Raw genomic sequence first — 20,779 nt, 5'->3', positions numbered from 1 at the left:
CCCTTAGCACTGTTAGCCTGGCTCTATTTTCTGATTACTAGTTTACGAATCTAAACTTGGGCCAACCTAGTCCCCTGTGAAAATGCCTGCTGTGTGAATTAATATTTTATTTTACATGTTTCTATTTAAAAGAGAAGCAAAGGGGAGAAAAAATTGTATATATACAGTGAAAGAGAGACGAAAGGAGGATTCATTCAGTTAATCAGTAGATTTTAGTTGAGTACCTCCTATAATCTAGGCATTAGTCTTATCACTGTGGATACAATATAAAGAACAAGACAGATAAGTCCCCTTTCTTTAGGATGAAAACAAATGAAAAACTAGAAAATGACTGGATGAAGAATGACTTGATGGGCTAGGAGAAGAATTTAAATGCTCAGAAAAGGTCTAACTCAAATCTTATATTTGTGCTAAAATCTAAATCACAAAAAGTTATTATCATAATGAAGATGAGGGAGAATATTCCAGACAGAGATAACAGGCAGTAGCCTTCAGTTAGGAATGAACTTAGTGTGCACCAAAAAAAAAAAAAAAAAAACCGCAAACAAACCAGAAAGAAGGCTAGTGTTCTTGGAGCTTGAGACCAAGAAGACAGATGCAATTCAACATCATGTTGAAGGGGAAGGCAGGGCCCCAGATCATAAAGGGTCTTGCAGGTAATGTTAATGATTTTGGATTTTATTCTGAGCACAGTAGGGACTATTGGAGAGCCTTACACAGAAGAGCAGCATGATCTGAAAAAGTATCTAGCTGCTGTAAGGAGAGGGAGAAAGAGGGAGACCAGTTGGGAAGTTACTGAATGACTCAGCTGAGAAACAACAGTGGCTTAGACCAGGGTGGTAGTGGTGACAACTCATTATGAGCAGAATTCCGCTGACTTCCTTTTAGTCTTTCAATGTAGTTGTTAATCAGTTTTACATTTGAATTTAAATAAAGTAAAATTTGAACTTGCATGTAGTTCTGTGATTTCTAGCTACCATATTTTTTTTGTTTTAATCATTTTCTTTCTGCCATTTTTGACAATTAAGTGCTGACTCTTTAACACCTAATTTCTTTTTGACTTGGCCTATTTTAGTGTACCCAGTATGCCTCAGTCTCATAATTTGTGTCTCAGTATTTGCCAGTGATTACATGTAGTTGTTTATTAAAACATTTATTGCCTTTCTTATTATAAGATTTTCCCACAGGAAATACAGCAAAATATAAAGAAGAAGTAAAAAAAAACCAAACTATAACCTCACTCTTCAGAGAAACATTTTCTTTTATTTCCTTTCAGTCTTTTTTCTGTGCATGCATATATTTTCTATGCATGCATATAAGTAGTTGTTATTTCTTAAGTAAATTTTGCAAAAGTAGCCTTCATAAGAAGTTCAGTAGTTAAGTGGTTTGCTTCATTTACTTTTTTTAAAGTCTTTAAGATATGGAACAATTTCTTATTTTCTTCATTTGAGCTGCTATTGTCATTAATTGAAAAGTCATCCTCTCATTAGGTATTTGTTATGTAGCTCTTCTGTGCTTTAATTTTACTGTCTGTGTCTTCCCAGCTTGGAAAAAAAAACCTTAAAATGCCCACCAAGTTAAAATCACAGATGTGTCCCAGAGTTCAAATTTTTTTCCTTTTTCTGGCATTTTTCTTTTCCCAGAGCCATAATGTGGTTAGCTTTGCCAGGATCCATCACTCTAATCTAGAGGTTATATAAATTAAATATGTTAGCTTGTTAATTAATTCCATTGTCACTTCTAGGATTTATGGTGACTTATTTCAGCTTAATCTAAAGCAGTTAGAAATCTCTTCCTAAAAATTTTTGGACCTCACCTAGATCTTGGCCAATAAAAGATACATTCAGGAAAATAGAAATTTCTTTTGCAATGTATTTGTTATGAATGTAGGTTAAAATGTAATGGATGATTCTTGGTGATTGTTTTGTAGACCTCAAAGGAAGATCTTCTGCAGGCTGATTTTGAAGGAGCCTTAAAGTTCTTCAGAGTCCAGCTTCCAAAGAGATACAGGGCAGAGGAAAATGCAAGAAGGCTAATGGAGCAGGCTTGCAACATTAAGGTATGATATATGAATTTATAGATAATAAAGGTGGAACCTGAATGCAGAGTAACATGGCAAATTATATAAAACCCTCTGTTTGTTGCTGGATTCTGACTGTGTTGAAGGCGATGTGGTATCTGACCTAGTCTCTCTCAGACATTTTTTGTCAAGGTGGTCTGTATCTATAGTGGCTGTATCTTTCAGTAGGACTTAGAGTGAACTTCGGCTGGTTCAGGTCGTAACAAGAGGAAGACAAACATTGATCTTACAAGCGGGCCTCTAGAGGAGCCTGCTCTGATAGTGGTTTCCACAGCAGTAGACTTAGTATTTAGAGTTTGCCATCTATTTTAAGATTATTTAGGGCCACGCAAGAAACGCACCCTTCCCACCAATTTCCTGTTGGCTTGGGGATCTGTCAGAGGAGGAGTTTTAGGTGAATTAGTTTCTGGAGTCGAAAGGCGTTACGTGACTCCAGCTCTGTCAGGTCTATCCATGGGCTTTTTGTGCTTAACTTCTTACTGGATTTTACGTTGGGTAAAGTCATTCTCATTTTCAGTGGATGTTCTTGATTTGGTGTGTAATGCTTTCCAGTAAATACCTGTGTTTATTGAGGAGTTTCCTGTTAGATGTCCCATTGCTTTCTTCTGCTTCCTGCTGCTACACAGATCATGAATGTGCAGTATACAGGGCTTATGGTGGTGGTGTTTGTTCTTACCTACTTATATTTTGAAATTTATGGATATGCTTAGTGGCCATCTTTGATAGTAGATGTTGTCCATGGGTGTTTGGTTTGCTACCCAATTTCTCTCTGGTTTTTGTTCTGTTTTGTTGTTTGATGTGAATTCTTTAATCTAGTTGTTATGTTTTTATGTGGGGGCAAAAATAGTACTTAAAAAAACTAGGTGAAAGAATCAAATAAGTTTTAGAGGTGTTTGTTGATGATCATAGCCAAAAGGTTGATAATTTCCTAATACAGAAAAATTATACAATCAAGTTTTACAATAATTTTAATTAATTTTTGGACTTCTTGTATATTTATAATTAATCCAGTAATTCACCAGAGTCCATCATATTACCAGTTTGTTTCTGTTCCTTTACAGAACTAAGTTAAATAAGCTCAATTGTGAGTTTGACAAAACTAAGCTAAATAAATTTGATTATGAGTTAAAGAAAAGAAAAGCACCCTGCTTAGGCCGTGCTTTCCTTTCTCTAAGGGACTTGGAAAGCTCTGTCTTGATCTGCCCATTTCCATCCCACACCTGACAGATATTTGTGGCTATGTTGCTCCTTATCACATGTCTATAAAACTGAACACATTTTATAATTAACTTGAAATAGAAATCTCTATCTAAAGAATTGTGGTGTCAAGGTGAGATAGCACTTTTTAAAGTGTTTTTTCATCTATATTTGTTTTTTGGGCTGGGCTGGGTCTTTGTTGCTGTGCAGGCTCTCTAGCTGCAGTGCCTGGGCTTAGTTGTCCTGCAGCCTGAGGGGTCTTAGTTCCCTAAACAGGGATTGAACCCACATCCCCTGCACTGGAAGAAAGATTCTTAACCACTGGGGTAGTACCAAGATAGTACATTGAAAAAAAAAAATTGGAACCAATTTACTGATGTAAGTTCTTGTACCTTTGGAATATTCTAGGAAGTCTTCTTAACCTAACCATAACAAAAATATAAATTTGTTATCTGAACAAAGATCCCAGGTCTTGTAGACTTTACATTCCTGCAGAAGGAAACAGACAGCAGTAACCAATGAACATAATAAAGAATATACTTAATATGTCAGAAGGTAATAAATGGCTATGAAAAGAGAAAAAGTAGGGCAAAATAAGCAAGAATGGGTTGATGGGGAGAAGAAGCATTACAGTTGTTAGATAGAGTAGATCTCATTGAAGGTAAAGAGAGGAGTTAGTCATGGAGATGACTGGGGAGGAGTACAGCTGCAGAGGCAACAGCTAATTCAAAATCCCCGAGGCAGGCTCATGCCAAGTAAAGTTGAGGAACAGCAAGAAGACCAGTGTAGAGCTGGAATGAAGTGAATGAAAACAAGGGCAATAGGAGAGGAAGTTGGAGAGCTCACAAGGCCACTGTAGGGGTGTAGGCTTTGCTGTGTATGAAGTGAGGAGCCCTAACAGAATTTTGAGTGGAAGAGTAATAAGATCTTTGTGAGGATTTGGAGGATCAAGTGCCTACTGTGTTGAAAATAGACAAGAGGAAGGTAAGAGTAGAAGTAGTGGGTTCAGATGTGGGTTTGCAGTAATCCTGGTGAGAAATGATGATAGACTGACCAGGGTGATCATAATGGGGAGAGACACAGAGTGGAAGTGGTTGGAACCTGGACATATTCTGAAAGAGAACTGACAGGACTTCATGATGTATTAAACATGGGTGTGAGAGGAAAAAGGAGCCACAATGATTCCACAGATTTGGGATGAAGCAATTATAAGATAGAATAGACATTGGCTTATTAGGCTCATGACTGAAAATGTGCTTTGACACAGACTTCCCTTTAGCACAATGCCCACTGTAACACATTTTTTTTTTTTTTGGTGTCATTAGACTTGTGTTTGAATTTTAAGTTATTTTAAACTAAATTCTAAATGTTCAAAAATACAACTCAATGTTGAATGTAAGTAACTCAGGAGAAGAAGATTACATTGTCTTTCAAATGAACTCTGTATTCAAAGAGATCATTTTCCAAAGGTATTAAGAAAGATAGACCTCTAAAGTCTTCATCCTGAAATGCAAACTTTTAAACCCTTTATGGCTGTTTTATTTGACTAAGATCAGATGACTAAGCAGAAGCCATGTTTGTCTGTAAATGTTGAAAATACATTACAATGGTCATGGTGACTGAATTTTGTGAGTGGTAGGCTTGAAAGATAGGCTTCATCCAGTTGATTGTTCCTGAGCTGTCAGAAGAAAGTACTATAACCTGGGGCAATGCTGTAGGGACTTATTAAAATAAAACATTCATTTCTAAGAATAAGAGAGTAGAGAGTTAAGAGGTACAGGTAAATGTTTTCAAGGGAAATCTAGAATGATGGGGAAATCACTGAAAACAAAAAACCCAGGAAAGTGATTTTAAAATATGAAATGTAACAGGGAAAGACTTTTGCCCAGTATGAAGCTCCTCCGAGGATGGAGGTAACTAACAGTTGTCAAGCCAGAAACATGAGATCTGAGAGACACTGAAACATAAAATGTCAAAAAACAAGTTCAAGATACGATCTGAATGGATTGTTCCTGGGATGAAAGTGCTGTGTGCAACCACAGTGATTTATTTGCACATGAACAGATAGATAAGAATTCTTTTAAAAATAATAGGGTTGTTATTTTGTTTTATGTATTTTGTTAGTTTTTTGTGTTTTCGAAGGAGAGTACCTTTTACTTAGATACAGTACCCACAGGGTTGTTTGGTTGTTGGCTGGTCAGTGACTGTTGAATGTGACTCTTTCCAACCCCGTGGACTGTAGCCCACTAGGCTCCTCTGTTCATGGGGTTTTTCAGGCAAGAATATTGGAGTGGGTAACCATTTCCTTCTCCAGCGGGTCTTCCCAGATTAGGGATCAAATCCATAGCTCCTGCCTTTGCAGGCTTATTCTTACTACTGAGCCACCAGGGAAGCCCACCTACAGGAACACCATTTTAATTTATAACATGATTGTGAGGTGGATGTGAGGTTTAGTTGAAAGAAGGAAGGCATAAATAGGACAGTATTCAGGGTTTGTGCTGGGACTAGAAGGTAGATCTCCAACATGAAAATTTAAGATTGTTAACCAACACCTGCATTTTGAAATAGCCTTTATATCAAGACCTTAAACATTCATCCATACTCACACATATATACCTAAGTGATACTTATGCTTGTAATGTATGAAGCACTCTGATGTTTTTTCTTCTACTGTATTGTATTCTATTTCATTTTAAACTTCTCTCCTTCCCCTTCCAAATCCCCAAACCAAAAAGCTAGTCACAACCCACTAAATGGATTTCACAGCAGTTTACAGTTTTGAAAAAGAACTCAGGCCTGTTCCACTACTGGCCCCTCCTCCCCTTTCCCCGTTCTGATAGACTGCAGCCGTGAGAGGTTGTGGAGGGTGAGGTGTTACACTGAGTAATGAAAGTGGGAGTCTGGTAAGGATGTGAGTCATCATGCCATCTTTATAGCAGCATATGCCGGCAACTGGAAATGTTAGGAAATGATGGACTTACAGACCAAAGCTCCGTATTAGACGGAACATTTAAAGAAAAAAGCAGCTACAGTATGGAATAGGCAAAAAAGCTGAACTCATTATTTCTTATCTACAACCTGTATAAGGTTAATAAAAGAATTTCTGTTGAAAGTAATCCATGTTTTAAATTTTTAATTATTTTTGTAGTATTTGTATATGATCATATAGTCTTTGAATGGACATGTTCTCATTTAATTACTCTTCAAAATGAATCAGTCCTGTAATTCAAAGAAACTGGGTAACCAGTAATTTCAATCAACTGATTGGTTTTAAAATAAACCCAATAGTTACAGGTAAAAAATTACTTGTAAACTCTGTGTGTTGAGAAGAGGATTTATTGATAAAGCACATTGGATTGGATAAATAACTTTATTCTTCTGACACCTGTGTGATACTAAATATCAGGAATATTTTTGGTTGTTTTTTTTTTTTAATTTACTAACATGACTTTAAATCATTCTGATATTCCTTCTGTTTCTATGATCCAGCCAGGCTAAAATGAGAAAATATGTTTACCCATCAGACTTTACTTTGAAAAAATCATTTGGTTACTAATATATGAATATCTTAAACTTTCACAAGAAGGCAAATTTTGTTGAATATCGTTATTAAGTTGTTAGCTCATAGTTTAAAATTTTGCTATGGAGAGCTTCTTAAACTTGGATCTTGGCTTCATGGACTCTGAGTCACTAGAAATTTGAATTTCTTTATATAACTTTCTAAGCATCCTGTGTTTCCTAGTGAGACAATACATAGCCTTTATTGGATTCCTAAAGGCAACTCAGTGACTCAAAGAAGTTAACTTTTGTGTTGTGGGATCATCTCAAACATATTAAGCAAATAGATATTTCTTTATAGCATAAAAATTTATAAATGTACTTATACATATTCAAGTATATATATATATATCAGTTCAGTCCCTCAGTTGTGTCTGACTCTTTGCAACCCCATGGACTGTGCCACAGACTTCCCTGTCCATCACCGACTCCCAAAGCTTTCTCAAACTCATATCCATTGAGTCGATGATGCCATCCAACCATCTCATCCTCTGTCATCCCCTTCTCCTAATGCCTTCAATCTTTCCCAGCATCAGCGTCTTTTTCCAATGAGTCAGTTCTTCGCATCAGGTGGCCAAAGTATTGGCGGCTTCTTTACCATTGGCGCCACTTGGTTAAAAACTGCCAGTTATTCAACATTGTATATGCCTCCGTATGTTTCAAATAGACTATGTAGATGATGACATATTAAAAATTTGGCTTTTTTAAACATAGAGGTGTTTATTTAGTGGTCATTGCTCTGATAAAAACAAAAAGATGGAAAAAAAAAGATGAATTAGAGGAATAAAATAGAAATCAGAGTATTATAATACGTTACTTCTGTGGCTGTGAAAACCTTTCCTGAGGATTATTCTCCAAAAGTTGGGGAGAACGTCTCTTTTTTCTCCATTTAACTTTTGTTTGGAACAGTGTTACAAGTGCCACAGTTATGATGAACCCCATTAGCAGTAAAGTTCATCATATCATTCAAGATATTCTTTTGATAGATCGTCATAATAGAAGTAAAATAGCCTATATTACTTGAATTTTATTGGTAAAATAACTTGAACGATATTAAAACTGTGGTCTGACATTAAAAGAAGGAGATTAGAGGGAAAAGGTCATTTACTGAGTGACTACTGTGTACCAGGAGCTATGCAAGAAGACTTCTCAAAGGAATTAAGAGTTAAGATGAGACCTAAGGATTAGCAGGAATTAAGGAATACATTGGGGGCTTCCCTGGTGGCTTAGATGGTAAAGAATCCACCTGCAATGCAGGAGACTTCTGTTTGATCCTTGAGTTGGAACAATCCCCTGGGGGAGGGCATGGCAACCTACTCCAGTATTTCTGCCTGGAGAATCCCATGGACAGAGGAACCTGGTGGGTACAGTCCATGGGGTCTCAAAGAGTTGGACATGACTAGTGACTAAGCACAGCACAGCAAGGAGTACATGAAGGCAGGTGGAGGGAAGTTCCATGCAGAGAATATGCAGAGGCTCAGAGGTAATAAGAATAGATCGAGTTGTCCAAAACCTAAATGCAATCCCTCACTGGAAAATAGAGTTTGAGGAGGGAGGGAATGAGGGGAATAGGTGGAAGACTAGAGAGATGAGCAGGGGCCAGACAGCTGGTACAGAGCCATGTAACCCTGTAAGCCAATGGTAAGCAACTTGGATTTTTATCCTGGGGGAAGGGGAATGGATTGAAGCATTTTAAATAGGAGACATAAATGATCAGATTTATGTTTTAGAAAGGCTTTTCTGGCTGGTGTGTGGGAAATGGATTAAAATGGATAAGATTAGATATTGGTAACAGACCAATTCAAGAGTTAATCCAGTTAATAAGTGACCAGACTAGTGTTAAAGAGATGTGGACAGATTCCAGAAATATTCATGAGATAGAATCAGCAGATTCTAGTGATTAAATGAGAGCTTGGAGCAGAGAAGGATAGTCAGTAATGACTCTAAGGATTCTTACTTAGGCAACTTGGTAGTAATCACTTTATGAAGGCAAGCAAAGAACAGACTACAAGGATGGAGGATAATGAGTTGAGTGTGAGACATGCTAAGCTCATGGTATATATCCACAATCTCAAATCCAAGTACATAAAACTATCCAATAAGCAGTAGGTATGGAATGGAAGTCAAATCGGAGCTGAAAGTAGACATTTGGATGTCATCAGTATTTGAACTATGGCAGTGGGTGAATCTTCAGAGGAGCAGAGAAGGGTTGAGGGTAGATTCATTAACATACAAGAGATGTGCTGAGGCATAGAAGCTAGTGAGACTGGAAAGGCAACACCCAGAATAGTGTGAAGTGTGAAAGCTAAGGGAAAGGTATACTTTCAAGAAGGAAGAAGTTGAACAACTAACCAGGATGGTTAGGGTTCACGTAAGGTACTGAGAGTGGAAGTGGGTGTCATGCAACAGTTAATGATTAAGAGGTGCTTCAGTGACAGCAGTTTCAGTGGGGTGATGATGCATGACAGCCAGTGATTCAAGGAATAAATGGGAGGTGAGTCAATGGAAAAGGGAAGATGAGACAGCTTCTTCTAAGGAGGTTAACGTAGGGAGATAACAGAGGATGACAGCCAGCAAGCCAGAGCATAAGTACAAGAGATGTGAGGTTGAGATGAATTTTTGGAGGATGGGGAAGATGGCTTTAAATGCTTAAAACTCCCTCAATGAATCAATGTCTTCATATAGTATCTACTACATGCCAGGAACTGTGCTAGGCCCAGGGAATGCAAAGTTGAGCAAAAGCAGAAAAACTCCCATAACTCTTGGAGTGTATATTGTGCAGAAGATATTAATTATATAATTGCCTTAATAGATGTATAATTAGAAAGTGAGACAAATGCTCAGAAGGGATATAATAAAGATATATGAAGAGCAGAAAGCAAAGAAACCTAGGTAAAGCTTTCTTGCACTGAAATGATAAAGCACTTCAGACAGAAGGAAATGTGTGGACACTGTGGGATAGGAGTGTGGTATGTTTTTAAGAGATAGGAGATGGCTCAAGGAATGATGGTGGTTGGTATCCAGGGGCCAGACCATTCATCTTCAAATAAGAAGGAAAGGTCCACAAGAGAAAAAGCTAAAGATTTGATATATATCAACAGAGACAGACCTCACATAAAAGAATGTACTTTTTTTTCCATTACAGCAGGAGGGACTGAGTAGATGGGGAATAAAGGCAAATGTGCAGGTTAGGGAAGGGAAGGGAATGGAAGGATGAAAGAAATTGAATTCTCATATTCCATTGAAAGATTTCTCTTATTTCTGTTAAGCAGCATCCAGAACCAAGGGAATGTAGTAGAGCTAGAGATCTAAAGAATATGGACAGACTTTTAGATATTGTAGAGAATGGAAGAACTAACTGAGAAAACACAAAAGAATTCTTGGGCTGAATTGTTGGAGGTCATGAATTCATAATGGCAAAAATCTGCAACTTTTTTGGGAGTTTCTCTAGAAACACCCACCAATCCAAATGTAAACCTGAAGAAATTGGTTAGTTTCAGCTATAGCTGAGGTTTCCCACCATTAGACAAAAGAAGTGCAGTGCAACCTGGGCAGGGTTGCACTGATAAGTCAGACCTTTAGGGGCATGAGAGGGAGGAGTAAAGGGAGAATCTCTGATTTGTAGCTTTTGCCAGTTTCCAGGTAGAATACTTCCACCATGGCCAATTTCAAGGTACCAGTGACTTAACAGCTGACACACAATTTCTGACTAACAGTCATTTCTGTTGGACCAGTAGCTTCTAACACCAGCACAGCACAGGGTCAGAGAGATGAGGCTCATATAGATAATGGAATAGAACCAGTAAAAAAGAGTGAGGACGGATAGGGATTGAGAGACTGTAGTACAAGGGGGTGAGGGAAAGGGACAAAGAACTGAACTCGAAGAACACAGAGAGTGGTGGCTGAGGACATTAAAAGTCTTATTAGTGATTACCCAAGAGAAATGCATCGTTTCTCCAAAAACACTTTTATTTTAAGGACAGTTTAGTGACATTAGAAGATAATACTGACCTGTGCTCAGAATTTTCAGTTGGTAGCTCAGGCTATGATTTTTCCGGTAGTAATGTATGAATGTGAGAGTTGGACCCATAAAGACGGCTGAGCGCTGAAGAATTGATGCTTTGGAACTGTGGTGTTGGAGAAGATGCTTGAGAGTTCCTTGGACTGCAAGGAGATCAAACCAATCAATCCTAAAGGAAATCAACCTTGAATTTTCATTGGAAGTTCCGATGCTGAAGGTGAAGCTCCAATACTTTGGCCACCTGATGCGAAGAGCTGACTCATTTGAAAAGACCCTGATGCTGGGAAAGATTGAGGGTAGGAGGAGAAGGGGACGACAGAGGACTAGATGGTTGGATGGCATCACCGACTCCATGGATATGAGTTTGAGCAAGCTCCCGGAGATGGTGAAAGACAGGGAAGTCAGGCGTGCTACAGTCCATGGGGTCTGTAAGAGCTGGACACGACTGAGCGACTGAACAACAACAGAAGCTCAGGTTTCTTAGTAGCAGCAAAGTCACACCAGTTGCTAAACATTTTGCCATCCATGGCTTCTCTCTGTCCTAATGAAATTACCACCATCACTACCATTTTACTCTAACTGGAGAGATTTGAAATACATTGTAGGAGGAATAAACAAAAAGGGCAGAGACTGTAAGAGTAAGGGAAATAAGAGTAAGAGGAGGGCTCTAGTAGCTAAAAACAAAGTCCTACCCTAGCATCTTCCTCTTTCACACCAAAATCATCTTCCTAACCTTGCTAGAGAGGAGGCTGCTGCTGCTGCTGCTGCTAAGTCGCTTCAGTCGTGTCCGACTCTGTGCGACCCCATAGACGGCAGCCGACCAGGCTCCGCTGTCTCTGGGATTCTCCAGGCAAGAACACTGGAGTGACCATATGTTACCATGGTAACTACCTGCCTCCGAAAACTTGAAGCTCTCAGTTACCTATATATTATACTATGATGGACCATTATCCATTCTCCCAAAGTGGGTTAATAAAATTTGATCATGCCTCTCACAAATCATGCTTTTCACAGACTAGAAGTAAATTCATTTATCTGGAGATTTAATATTTTTCCCTCTAGGAACTCCATATCTGTAACCATGGATTTGAACTTAACTGTTTGAAAATAACTTTCTCACTAGAGCAAAACTATAAAGAACATTTGTATTAAAAGCAATTTACCTTTAATTTCTTCATGCCGTTTGCTATTTCTTTCTGGCGATTGTTGCTGTGTATAAACAAGAATGTAATCTCCCAAATAGAGGCTTTTTCTGAATTAGCAATGAGGCCATACAGAGGCTTTTGTTGACTCCATGAATCTAAAATACGCACCGTTATGTGCATTGCGGAAAGGACTCACGTTTAATGGAACCGTATCTCCTGTTGCTTTCCTGTAGAGACCACTGATAGCCGCAGTTTGGACTATTTGGTTTCAACTGTCATAGTGTTCTGCCAGGTTACTGTTAATTTTATTATAGGCTACAATGATGTGATCATTAACAACTAGACAGTGAAGGAGTTTTGATATCAAAACATTTGCCTCACTTTTCCTTCGAAGCTTCTATTAACATTGATAACCCTCAGTGTGCCTTGAGATTTGGGGCATTGTTTTATTTTCCTCCAAACAGGGATTAATCAAATTTGGTCCTGCCTCTCACAAAGCACACATTGTAGGAAGGAGTAGAACATGCATTAATGTTCACCATACTCTGAAACAATTCATAACAGGTAGAGAAAACAGGCCAGAGCTCCAGATGCCCAAGCCTCAGCCACCCTTCATCTTTAGAAAACTCTGCTCTTCTGGCCATTCCTAATCAGCTGGAATACATTTGTATGCTTAGTTGCTTCCGCTGTTTTATTCTACCATCATATCTGCTTCTGCCTTTCATTCTCTTTCAGTTTATTAAGGAGAAACCATGTAAACACTTTTAAGTTAACTTGATGGGTGAACCTGGATATTGCATGATGAACTGATCTATAAAAATCCATTGTCCTATTCCAAGAAAAGTAAGATAAGTAGATATAAAAATTGATTTTTATGTGGGCATCTCTTTTTTCAGAAACAGAAATATTAAATCATAAGAATACTTGCATCTCAAACTTGGTACAGTGTCCCTAGAGCTCTCCACATGCAATTAACAACAAAAAAGGACACTTCAGAACTACTCTTTCAACTAGAAGTTTCCCTCCTCTCAAACTTTTAAGTATTCTTTTTCCCTGCAGCTAATTCACTCTCAGCAGTCTTCTAAAGACTTAGTAAGACAAATGGTTATTCTCTTAAGTGAGAGTTTTCATATTTCATATAACTTTCTGCAGTGCCTCACCAATTACCTCTTATCCAGTTGTTATGATTTATGTTTATCTGTGTAGGAGAATAAAATTAGAACTCCTCTTCCTTCTCTGGAAGGAGTGGTAATAAATAACTTTCCTGTAGCTATTAGAGAAGGAAATGGCAACCCACTCCAGTGTTCTTGCCTGGAGAGTCCCAGGGACGGCGGAGCCTGGTGGGTGCCGTCTGTGGGGTCGCACAGGTCGGACACGACTGACGTGGCGCAGCAGCAGCCACAATAGCCACTGCCATTTACAGTGAGAGGCACCTCTCTTTGTTCCAGTATTGCTTCTGTTCTGTGTTGTGGTTTCCTGGCCATGAGGCATGTGGGGTCCTAGGTCCCCAAACACAGATGGAACCTGTACCCGCCTCCCCGCACCACTGTAAAGTCAAATCTCAACCACTGGACTGCCAGGGAAGTCCCCCTCTTTGATTTTTTTTTTTTTAACTACTTGAGTTCATGTTGAGATTATATTTAAAGTATGCTTCACAGTTTGTGTTTGGGGATCTGATTTAGACAAGAAAATAAATGTACTTGTCTGTGCCCCTGTTGCTGCTCATTGATAATAATTTAAGTTTTTTTTTTTTTAGGTAGCAATAAAAATAAATTATAAATGTCTCAGGTGTTTAAAATAGGTTAGGTTAGGAAAGCTGAGCCATTGGAACTTGGGGGTGTTTCAAACACTTCAACTAAAGCTGTGTCAGACACCAGTGCCTCTACTCTGGGGTATATAAAGTATAATTATATTTACTTAGTTATTCATATTCTTGTTTCATGAACTCATGGATCCATTTAGCATTTAGCTGGGAAATGACCAAATCTAATTATTTAATAATACTCTGGAGAGCTTGCTTACTTTACTATTATACCTTTTTCTCCCTCTTCCAGCTCAACCATGAAAAATTCTTTTCTTTTTAAATGAAACATATCAATGAGAATAGCAACCCGAAAAAAATAATGGAGATTTTTTAAGTGTTATTCACATATCTCCAACTGCTTGTCAGGCTTTCTGAAGCTCCACTTAAAGTCAGACAAACTTCAAAGCGGAGAATTATATACCTTGATATAGTTGTTGTCCTGTGCTGTGCTTAGTCGCTCAGTTGTGTACGACTCTTTGTGGCCCCAGGGACAATAGCCCTCCCGGTTCCTCTGTCTGTGGGGATTCTCTAGGCTAGAATGCCGGAGTGGGTTGCCATGCCCTCCTCCAGGGGATCTGCCCAACCCAGGGATCGAACCCAGGTCTCCCGAATTGCAGGCAGATTCTTTACCTTCTGAGCCACTGGGGAAGCCTGCTGTAGTTGCTGCTGCTGCTGCTGCTAAGTTGCTTCAGTCGTGTCCGACTCTGTGTGACTCCACAGACCGCAGCCCACCAGGCTGCCCCGTCCCTGGGATTCTCCAGGCAAGAACACTGAGTGGGTGCTGTAGTTGCTAGTTGTGATTAAATGGGGTACTCCTTTCTCATAGTCAGTTCCTTTAGTCTGGAGACATTTTATTGCTGCCACCTGTGGAAGCGCTTTCTTTCATCTGGAATGTTTAGCCTCTTCCTTTTCTGTGCCTGTACCACTTTCAACCTAAATTTCTATAATATGTGATTCAAATGGTTTTATCATCACCATCATCACTCTTATCATCATCATTATTATGTGAGGGAATTTTGGCATACAAACCACCTGAAGTGGTGGTAAAACTTACCAGGACTTACGACTTATCATCATCATTATTATGTGAGGGAATTTTGGCATACAAACCACCTGAAGTGGTGGTAAAACTTACCAGGACTTACCACTTATCATGACTCAATGAGACGGAGTGTTCTATCTCGTTGTTCAGGTTAGGGGACGCTTCAGTCACTCAGTTTGGCTCAGTGCCTTCAGCAGTGTGTTCTTGGCAGTGTTTCATTCATTCTCCTTGCCAGGCACTACATTATTCTCTATTATCCTCTGTCCTTAGAGTCACTGTACTTTTTATTAACTCTTACTACCTATTGAAGTTGTTCAATAAGCTGGTTCCTAACCAACAGTTCTGTTTTTTCTGGGTCTCGTGTCTGTCCCCCAATTTCATGCCTGTGGTAGTTTGGTAGAGCTGCTATAATAAAATACCACAGTCTGTGTGACTTAAACAGCAGAGATTTATTTTCTCACAGTCCTGGAAGCTAGAAGTTGAAGATCAAGTCGCTGGCAGTTTGGATTCTTCTGAGGCCTCCCTCCTCACCTTGGAGATGGCGTTCTTCTCTCTGTGTCCTCACACGGTCCTTCTGCTGCCTGTGTTACCCATGTCGTTATCTCCTCTTCTTGCAAGGATACCTTCCCTAGCGGCTCAGACGCTAAAGAATCTGCCCGCAATGTGGGCGTACCTGGGTTCAATGCCTGGGTTGGGAAAATCCCCTGGAGAAGGGAATGGCAACTGACTCCAGTGTTCTTGCCTGGAAAATTCCATGGACAGAGGAATCTGGTGAGCTACAGCCCATAGAGTTGCAAAGAGTTGGACATGACTGAGCAACTCACACTACTACTACACTACTACAAGGATACCAGTACTGGGAATTAGGGCTTCAACATGTGAATTTTGAGAACAAACAGTTCAACTCCTAGCAGTGTCTTTCTCATAGTCAGCAGAACGCTAGTTTTTCTGAAAGTGTTCCCTTCTTAACTTGAACTATATCTCCGGCATCTGATGACACATGACAGTTTCCTGTGTTTGTCAGTGTACCCAAGTCCTCCCATTTTCTCCTAAATTCTCAGATTTTCTAAAATATCCTATTTTTCTTCACTTTCATCAGTCCGCTTGGCTGGCAAGGAATTTCCTCTGGCATGCATGTTAGCTTAATGTATCTTGTATACCCTGTTCTGGGGTGGTCCGTTAACTTCTGAATACTCCTGTCTCTGTGCTGTGTGCTGTGCTTAGTTGCTCAGTTGTATCTGACTCTGAGGCCACCATCTGTCTGTGGGAATTCTCCAGGTAAGAATACTGGAGTGAGTTGCCATGCCCTCCTCCAGGGGATCTTCCCAACCAAGGATCAAACCCAGGTCTCCTACATTGCAGGTGGGTTCTTTACTGTCTGAGCCACCAGGGAAGCTCAGTCCTGTCTCTATATAGTATCATATCTTATACAAACCATAAGCTTCCCCAGTTCCCCTCATTTTGTAAAAGAGAGGCTGTGAGTTGTAAAGCAAATAAGTTACATCTTAGCAGGATGTCCAGCAATAGAGGAAAATCTGTATTCTCTTGTAATAGAATGAGTATTTTAAGCAACACCATGATTTGGATACTGTTTAAGAGCCAAGGACTTAGTTTATTTTCCAAAATCATTTATATACAACATTTTATTCAAAAATGAAAGTAAAGTGAAAGTGTTAGTTGCTCAGTCGTGTCCAACTCTTTGCGACCCCGTGGACTGTAGCCTGCCAGGCTCCTCTGTCCATGGGATTCTCTAGGCAAGAATTCTAGAGTGGGTTGCCATTCCCTCCTCCAAGAGATCTTCCTGATCCTGGGATTGGACCTGGGTCTCCTGCATTGCAGGCAGATTATTTACCATCTGAGCCACCAGGGAAGCCCTTATTCAAAAATATTTCGTGAAATTTTAGGATGGCTTCCCAAGTGGCTCTACTGGTAAAGAATTCACCTGCAGTGCAGGAGACACAGGAGATGTGGGTTCAATCCCTAGATTGGGAAGATCCCCTGGAGTAGGGCATGGCAACCTTCTCCAGTATTCTTGGCTGGAGAATTCCATGGACTTAGGAGCCTGGTGGGTTACAGTCCAAAGGATCACAGAGTCAGACATGACTGAGTGACTAAACATGCAGAGTTGTAGACATTACACTTGTAAGGGAAAATTTGGGGGCGAAATTTTGTTTTTGACATGGTAGGATCTTAGAACCTTCAGAATTTGTAGTTATAGGCCCCTGACATTGCTTGTCTGGACAATTGTAGCTGCCTCAGACTAATTAACTGGCCTCTCTGGCTTCAACATTTTATTTTTTAATTGAAAGATAATCACTTTAAAGAATTTTGTTGGTTTCTGCCAAACATCAACATAAGTCAGCCACAGGTATAAATATGTCCCCTCAGTCTTGACCCTCCCTCTCATCTCCCTCCCCATCCCACCCCTCCAGGGTGTTACAGAGCCCCTGTTTGAGTTCCCTGAGTCATACAGCAGATTCCCATTGGCTGTCTGTTTTACATACGGTAATGTAAGTTTCCATGTAGTTTATATCTTCTGGGTTTCTTTTACTCACTACCACCAAAGTTTTCTGCCTGGAAAACCAACCTTATCTTACCGCGCCTCACTTCAGAGAGCACTGCTGGCTCTCAGCTTGGCACTCGTCCCCAGGTTTCACATCAGTATGCCATGTGTTTTCCTGACCTCGTCACATCTTGTCCTTTCTTCCTGGAACTTGTAATGACTGTCCTGAGAAAGTTACTTGATTTCCTTGAGTATGAGTTTTCTCATTATGAAATAAAGCTGCTGCTGCTGCTGCTAAGTCGCTTCAGTCGTGTCGGACTCTGTGCGACCCCATAGATGGCAGCCGACCAGGCTCTGCCGTCCCTGGGATTCTCCAGGCAAGAACACTGGAGTGGGTTGCCATTTCATTCTCCAATGCATGAAAGTGAAAAGTGAAAGTGAAGTCGCTCAGTCGTGTCCTACTAGTAGCGACCCCATGGACTGCAGCCCACCAGGCTCCTCTGTACATGCGATTTTCTAGGCAAGAGTACGGGAGTGGCTTGCCATTGCCTTCTCCGATGAAATAAAGTTGCTGCTGCTGCTGCTGCTAAGTCACTTCAGTCGTGTCCGACTCTGTGTGACCCCATAGACGGAAGCCCACCAGGCTCCCCCTTCCCTGGGATTCTCCAGGCAAGAACACTGGAGTGGGTTGCCATTTCCTTCTCCAATGTGTGAAAGTGAAAAGTGAAAGTAAAGTTGCTCAGTCATGTCTGACCCTTAGCGACCCCACGGACTGCAGCCTACCAGGCTCCTCCATCCATGGGATTTTCTAGGCAAGAGTAGTGGAGTGGCTTGCCATTTGAAATAAAGTTAATACCTACTAAACAAAAATGAAGAATTAATAAAGCTAAACATATCTGTGAAGCACTGGCTAAATTATTTATCCAATCCTTTTGCAGTTATGAGGTCAAGCAAACCCCTATCATCCTTTCATACCCAGAACTGACACCACCCCTTCTGGGAGCCTAGGCTGCTGTTTACTCTAATTCTGGCAGTTCCTCCACTAGAGCACCATAGTTGGAGTTAAGAATGTGGTTTTCTGAAGCCATGTGGTGAGAGTTAGACCTTGGCTTCTCTATTTTATCTGACGTTACCTGTACCTCAGTTGTCTCTTCAGTAAAATGAGGATTATATTGTCTATATAATAGGATTACTGTGAGAATGAAGTGGGATAATATATGTAAGAAACTTAGCAAATACTGTGTATCATTAGTATATAAAAAGTGTTCATCATTATTACTGTAATTGGTTTGAGTCAGTTTCTCCCATTGTGAGTTCCTCAAGGGTTTTTCCCTACCTTGCTCCTCTCTAGATGCTTTGGGCTGGTTCAATGCCTAGCATAAAAGCTGGATCAAAGAAGTCACTCATTAAATATTTATTCAGTTAACATAGCCTGTTCATTCAAGATGAGGAATATTGGGCTTTAAATCCTCTCTGAAAATATTTGGGAAATAGAAAAACCCTCATGTGTCCCACTGAATAATATTCCAGTTTTCTTCCTATAGAAGAGTGGAGTATCTAAATTTCTTGGTCTGAATGCAGCTTTAAGAAGGATGTCCATCATATTGTATAGATTACAAGGATCATGTAATATGAATTTGTGAATTTTCCACCTTTCAATACCTTTAAGACTTAGATAGACTAGATAGGTCACCTTTCTTCCCTGATACTTAGGTAACCAAATGCTCTTCCTTATCTTTTAACTATGCAAGTTTTCAGATTATTAGTCAATGATTTTAGAATTCTAAAAGTTTTTTCAAGTCTTATTTGCATAAACCTCTTGGTTGTCTGTGGTCAAAACAACTGTTGAAAGAACTGAAGCCAAGGTATATATACAACCTTTTGAAATAGGGTAGATATGGGACTTCCCTGGTGGTTCGTTGGTTAAGACACTGAGCTTCCACTGCAAGGGGTAGGTGCAGGTTCGATCCCTCATTTGGGAACTAAGATCCCACATGCTATGTGGCAAAAAAAAAAAAAATTTAATAGGGTAGACAGTCAAATTTAATAGAGTTTATAATCAAAAGACTGCTAATACAGATCCCAAATGACAGACTAGTCTGTTCCTTCTTTACATAAGACGTTATAGTCATGTTTTGTCTTTTTTATGAAATTCTCTTTACATATTTCATAATTATTAATTATATTTTATTCTTCATGAATTGAAGTCAGGGAATATCAGCAATATAGCTGCATATTTATGCTCCACATTGATCAGTTATCTATTGCTGAATAACAAGTCATCCCCAAACTTACTGGCTTAGAACAACAAAATTTCCCACAATTCTGTGAGTTGACTGGCTGGTTCTGCTGCTGTTATTGCTGGATTCATTCATGTGGTAGCATTCAGCTGGTGGGATAGCTCAGAGTAGGATCTCCCTTTCCACATGGTTTTTCATCCTGGGCTGCTTCTCAGCATTGTGGTCTCAGATTTCCAGGAAGGCAAAACCCAATGCATAAGCACCTTTCAAGCATCTGCTTGTGTTACATTTGTCAGCGTCACATTGACCAATGCAGAGCACATGGAGAGGACTCCACAGGGAAGATGATGCCAGGAGATGTGATCGATTGGGAGCCTGTCTTGTAACCATCTACTGCACACATTTGGGACAAATTTGTGTTTCAGTACATAAAAACAGTCCATTCTAAAGGAGATCAATCCTGGGTGTTCATTGGAAGGACTGATGCTAAAGCTGAACCTCCAATACTTTGGCCATCTCATGCGAAGAGTTGACTCACTGGAAAAGAGTCTGATGCTGGGAGGTATTGGGGGCAGGAGGAGAAGGGGACAACAGAGAATGAGCTGGCTGGATGGCATCACCGACTCGATGGACATGAGTTTGAGTGAACTCCTGGAGTTGGTGATGGACAGGGAGGCCTGGCATGCTGTGATTCACGGGGTCGCAAAGAGTCAGACACGACTGAACTGAACTGAACATAAAAACAAACCAGCCAACCCCCACAGTAACTTAGTTTCTGATGAAAGGACTAAGTTTGATGTGGAGAGGAGACTTCCTTTCCATTTAATGTATTTACTTTCATTTATTAATACTTTTTATTTAATTATATCTATATGTTTTTTTGCAGTTTCTTTTACCATAGGCTGATATTGCTTCTTCAATTGAAGGGAAAAAAACCCCAAACTATTTTCATAAACTATTATCAGTGTGGGTTCCCTGATGGCAGAAGTAGTAGTTGCTTATGAATTGTTAACAAAACTTGAGTAGAGATACTCTGATTACAAAGAAAATTCAATCTGTGATATTAATTTTATTATACATGAGAAAGGTTCACAGGAAACTTAAAAATTTTCGGGTTTACTGTGACATAACTACCAATAATTTATAGGGGATTTGAAATAAATATTCTGTTTTATTTTCAAGATATTTT

At 39.7% G+C, this 20,779-nt stretch overlaps 1 protein-coding gene across 4 annotated transcripts in view; it reads left to right on the top strand.

Moving 5' to 3' along the window:
* RABGAP1L (RAB GTPase activating protein 1 like) overlaps positions 1–20,779 on the top strand; it is a 729,399-nt gene that overhangs the window by 571,163 nt on the left and 137,457 nt on the right. For all 4 annotated transcript variants that reach the window (XM_055419205.2, XM_088845319.1, XM_088845320.1 and 1 more), the window contains one exon: positions 1,931–2,059. In XM_055419205.2, the coding sequence (XP_055275180.1) occupies positions 1,931–2,059 (129 nt within the window). The remainder of the gene's footprint in view (positions 1–1,930; positions 2,060–20,779) is intronic.

Source organism: Moschus berezovskii, chromosome 17 (genome assembly GCF_049115385.1).
Source record: "Moschus berezovskii isolate FMDL1 chromosome 17, NW_MosBer_1.0, whole genome shotgun sequence".
Taxonomy (NCBI): Eukaryota; Metazoa; Chordata; class Mammalia; order Artiodactyla; family Moschidae; genus Moschus; species Moschus berezovskii.
The sequence above is the reverse complement of the archived record's forward strand: the minus strand, read 5'-3'. Positions and strand labels throughout refer to the sequence as shown.